Here is a 5,180-nt window from a genome sequence, read left to right on the forward strand (position 1 = left end):
CACCTTGGGACAGAGGTCACAACAGTCACATATTAAAAAGGAAAAAGAACCAAACTGAGAGGAACGAACAGCACTGCACAGGCACCTCAGAGGAAGGAAACATCAGTTCTGGAGACGCAAGGAAGCAGCTGCCTTATGCGGGGCACCCTGGGCAATTAAAATCCTCAACTGAGCAACTGCTAAAAGCCAGCAACACCCCAGAGAGGAAGCAGAGAGCAGGACAGCCGGCAGCGCCTGGAGGAGGCTGCCCAGGGAAAGCTACGAGGGAGGGGAGGAAAGGTACCTCAGCTAGCTGGCAGGGCAGAACAAGCACAAGAACAAGCACCCAGGAGGGAGCCCTCCACGAGGTCAGTTAACTGTTCCTTTATGTTCCCAACTCAGGTTCCACTCTGCTTCAGAAGGAAGAAGCGGGGGGAGAAAGCAACAGGCATGACTGAACCGCTCCCTTCCCTGCCCCAGGAAAACCCCTCCAGTAAAACCCAAGCTGAGGAAAAACTTTTAAAAGGTGGGAATGTGTTTGGAAAAATGCATCTGTTCCAGCTTTCCTAGGTGGAATGTGATTCTCGCTCTCAGCCAACACAGAGCACGATCCCTGCAGCCAGGAGCTGTGGGGGGGCCGTCGCAGACAGGCTACAGGGTGGGGTTGGGGGTGGGGGTGGGATATTCTAGGACAACCACACGGCAACGAGACACGAGAGGGGCAGAGAGCGACAGTCCTGTTCTGGGTTTACACGAGGAATGGTTTAAAAGTAAAACTCTGCCTTCCACTAATTTCCTCCTGTGGTAAAACCAACCCAGCTGGCCCTTGCTCTGCGCCAGGCCAGCTGTTAACGTTAGCCTTCCCCCTCAAAACACTAGGTACGGACATCCAGCAACATTCTACAATGGAAAGTGCTTTAAGAAAGAAGGATTCTGTAGTGCCAGTGACAGAACGGATCTGATGGGCTGGATGATGCTGTCGATGCGGCCGCCAGCTGCTCAGGCCAGGGCAGCTCGTTTCTCCTCGGGGGTCTCCTCCAGCAGCTGCATGATCAGTTCGTGGAGGGGTTTGCAGACCTTGGCGTAGCCCCCCCCCGTCAGGTGCAGGAAATCAAACATGTCGTGGTAGGAGATGGTGCCGTCTGAGTGGACGAAGCCGACGTCCACGTCCAGCAGCTGGACGTTGGGCAGTTTGGGGAGCGAGGCTTTCAGCAGGTTGTTCACCTTGGCGTTCTTCTGCCGCAGCGGGTTTGGCTTCTCTCCACGAGGTAGCAGGCCCTGGCACAAGGGAGAGGCATGAAAGAGCTTCACATGACGTATCAGCACCTGCCTCCCCTCCTCCTGATTCGGGCTGCCTGTCACAGCCTCACACCTCTGTGACAAGGGGAACTCCTCCCCCTCCCCCACCTCCCCAAATCAGACTCTGTCCACCTGAAGTGCAACACAAGGAGCCAGAGGAGCTGCCCCCCCACCTGCAGGGTCTGGTTGGAGATTTAAACCTCCAGACACGTACCAGTACGATGACTTTGGCCTGTGGCTGCTGGGTGTTTATCAGGCGCACGATGGCCTCGATGCCACCTGCTACTTCTTCTGCTGTGTTGTCGTGGTTGTTTGTCCCAACCCAAACCACAATGACCTACAAGGAGGACATAAAGCATCGTCAGCTTGCTCCAAAGGCCTCAGGGGAGGCCTGCTGAGCCTACAAACATCGTCTGCCACCAGCCAGGGGTGCAGAGGGTCAGGCTGTGGGGCAAAGGCAGGCTGCATGAGGCCGGTGGCTGTCAGTTATTTCTGCAGAGCATCTGACAAGCTTTGGTTTTGGCTCTCAGTGCTGGTGCAGAACTGGTGCTGCTGGAGCTTTTTCGGAGCACCTCAGAGATCTTTGCTCACTCTGTATGAAATACTGCACCAGCCCTTTCTGGAGGCCAAGAACACAGCCCTGGCCTGAGCAGCATGCCACAACTCCACAACTATCATAGGATGGGGTCTGGGCTGGAAGGGACCCCAAGGATCACAGAGCTCCAACTCCCTGCCACAGGCAGGGACACCAACCTCCAGGCAGCCTGTTCCAGCCCCTCACCACTCTCTCTGTAAAAAACTTCCCCCCAGGATCTAATTTAAACCTTTCCTCCTTCAGCTTTAATCCATCCCCCTTGTCCTTCCATTATCTACCCTTTTAACAAGCTGATTCACCTCCTCTTTATAAGCTCCTTTCAGGTACTGGCAGGCTGCAATGAGGTACCCCTGCAGCCTTCTCTTCTCCAGGCTGACCCAGCCCAGCTCCCTCAGCCTCTCTTTGTAGGGGAGTTGCTCCAGACCTCTGATCATCTTTGTGGCTCCTCTGAACCCCCTCCAATAGTTCTACATCTTTCTTGTACTGGGGCCCCAGCTCTGGACACAGGACTCCAGCTGAGGCCTCCCCAGGGCAGACCAGAGAGGGGCAATCCCCTCCCTGTCCCTGCTGTCACCCCTCTGCTGATGGAACCCAGGATCCCATCGCCCTTCCCAGCTGCAAGAGCCACTGCTGGCTCATGGGAAGTCTCTAACTATTGCCAACTGCAGATCTGATCAACGTTTCAGCTGGGACCGGAGGGCCACCTCCACTTCTTGGTGGCACCTTCCAACATCGAGGAGCGTAAACCCCATGTGGAAGATGTGTGGCTTGACTCCCAAATATTCCTGCTGTAGCCAAACATGTTGCAACACCTGACCCACGTGCAGTGCCAGCGGCTGCTCAACCCAAAATTTGTGTTAAGAGTAACAGCTCCCTCAGTTCTGCACCACACGGGCACCAGAGTCTCTTCTAAGTCAGCACAGGGCTGCTGTTCTGTTTGTACCTTCGGCTTAATGTTCTCCAGTTCTCCATTCTTGAGCCTCCATAGGACGTGTCCTGTGGTGTCTCCACCAATCCCAAAATTCAAGGCGTGGAGCGGCGAGAAGAGCTCTCGCCAGATCTGCAACCAGAGACCAAGACTTGCTTCAGAGGGTGAAAGCCAGCGCTGAGACAAGGGCTGTCAGCAGGGACAAGCAAAGGGAGTGGGGCAGGATAAACCCCAAGGGAATGGGGAGCAGTGGGAGAAGCTATCAGCAGTCACCAGAGTAGAGAGCACCGCTCTGGCTCCTGAAATCCCATCCTCCTCCTCCTCCCTTTGCCCATACCTCATACTGCTGTAGCAACTGCACCATGGAGTCGCCCACGAAGAGCACGTCGGGCTCCTTGTCTTTGCAGTCCAAGACAAAGCGGTTGTGCTGTGAAATAAAGCAGCAGGGTAAGCTCAAACTCCTCAGGGGACACACACTGGCGCCGCAGGACAGAAAGGGACACTTGTCCAACCAGTTCCCCCTGCTACTCCCTGCTTTTGGAAGCTACTCTGTGCCCATTCACTCTCCCCCCAACACCCCCATCTGCCTTAACCCACGCACTGCTGAACTCTCCTCCTGACTACACAGCCCTGGGCAACAAGCCAGGCTCTGTATGAGCAGGTGCCCATGAGATTCAACAACTGCAGGACAGGGAAAACAACATGTGGTTGCCACAGTGAGTATCTGCTGGACGTTACTCTCTGCTGGCACACACACATTGCTTTTTGCTGCAGATCATCACTGCAGGACTGAGATGTACAGCCGGCCTGCCAGCCTGAGGGTAGTGGGGCTTTTACAACCCCAGGATGAGGACTGTGGGCAGCCAGGGGCCATGCAGCACTAGAATCATAGAATGAATCATAGAATGGTCTGGGTTGGAAGGGACCCCAAGGATCATAGAGCTCCAACCCCCCTGCCACAGGCAGGGCCACCAACCTCCAGGCCTGGAGCTACACAAGGCTGCCCAGGGCCCCATCCAACCTAGCCCAACAACCCCCTGGTGAAGAGGGCTTGGCCTCCTACGAGCACCCAGCCTTACCTGGGACATCCACCTGTCGTCTCCCTGAATATCTTCAGCGGCGTGAGGAACTGCAGCTGGATTCAAGTTGCCCTGGCTCATTCTGTTCCTGGGGAAAGAACATTTCCAGTGGCTATGACAGCAGGTTAGGGATGGGGGAACAGCTGTCTGGCTGGAGATGCCTGTGAGGGACAGGCTGTGCCTCTGGCTCCGTGTGCTGACCGATGGCTGGATGCGTTTCACTCCACGCACGGCTGCTGGACCAGCCTGCAGCAGCCCCCTGCCCGCTCAGTGTTCAGCCACAAGAAGGTGGCATCCTAAAAACCCCCGGGAAAGCTCCTTGAAGAGGCTGTCCCGCCGGCGCACGCCCGGATAACACGCTAATAACCCAGGGATTAGCCCCTCTTAGCATCGCGATACCCGGCTTACAGCCGCTGAGCCCCGCAGCTCGGGGGGATTATCTGGCTTCAGAGGGCAGAGCATCGCGGCGGGGCCGATCCCGCGGGATCCGCAGCCTCCCCGGGCGGAGGCCAAGCCCGGCCCTTCCTCCCGCGGGCGGTGCGGGCCCGTCAGCATCACGGCAAAGCGGCGGCGCCGGGCTGGGACTCGATCGGGGCTGCGCTGGCTGCCACCGACGGGGCCGAGGCCCAACCGCTCCCCGCACCGGGGCGGGAACGCCGCGAGCCAGGGCCCAGCCGCGGGGAGCCGCACCTGCGCCTGGGCGGCAATCACGGCGGGGCCGGGCTTATAAGGGCGGCCTCCCGCCCCCCGGCCCGCTCTTCCGCCGCTGCTCCGGGCGGTGGCTCGTCCCCCGCCGCCGGCCCGCCCTTCGCTCCCCGCCATCGGGCGGCGGGGCGCGGCCCGGGCCTTCCCGCCCCGCTCCGCTCTGCTCTACCCGAGGCCTGGCGAGCTGGCGGCCGCCGCGCCAGCAGGGCCGGGACCCCCCCCCCCCCCCCCGCCCCGCTCCCTCCGCGCTCCCCGCCGCCGCCCCCGCGCACTCACGGCGGCTGCGGCTGCCCCCGCGACTCCATGGCGCTCTCGGGCGGGCGCCTCCCTCCCTTCGGCCCGGGCTGACACCGCGCCTGCGCCGCCAGCGCTTCCGCTTCCGTCGCGGCCACCGGCCAACCATCACCGGGGCGCCTTCCTCACCCCCCCCCCAGCTTCCGCGCTGCCGGAAGTCCCGCCCGGCGCTCCGGCTCTGACTGGCCTCTAGGCGGCGCCCGGCGGTGGTGGTGGTGGCGGCTTGGCGGTGACGTCATTCCCGGAGCCGTGACGCCCGCCGCGTCATTCTCCCGCCGGCGATACCAGGTGAGGCGGGGGG

General features: G+C 60.0%; 1 protein-coding gene across 1 annotated transcript; it reads right to left on the reverse strand.

The window, feature by feature from the left end:
• Positions 1-877: 877 nt before the first annotated feature.
• On the reverse strand, positions 878-4,938 carry PAFAH1B2 (platelet activating factor acetylhydrolase 1b catalytic subunit 2). The gene is made up of 6 exons (XM_084275083.1): positions 4,862-4,938; positions 3,881-3,968; positions 3,139-3,228; positions 2,817-2,933; positions 1,493-1,615; positions 878-1,257 (listed from the first exon to the last, which is right to left on the reverse strand). Exons 1-6 carry the CDS (start codon positions 4,888-4,890, stop codon positions 979-981), a joined length of 726 nt encoding a protein of 241 aa, XP_084131209.1. The 5' UTR covers positions 4,891-4,938; the 3' UTR covers positions 878-978.
• Positions 4,939-5,180: the final 242 nt, after the last annotated feature.

This window comes from Gallinula chloropus (assembly GCF_964237585.1).
Source record: "Gallinula chloropus genome assembly, chromosome: 24".
Lineage (NCBI taxonomy): Eukaryota > Metazoa > Chordata > Aves > Gruiformes > Rallidae > Gallinula > Gallinula chloropus.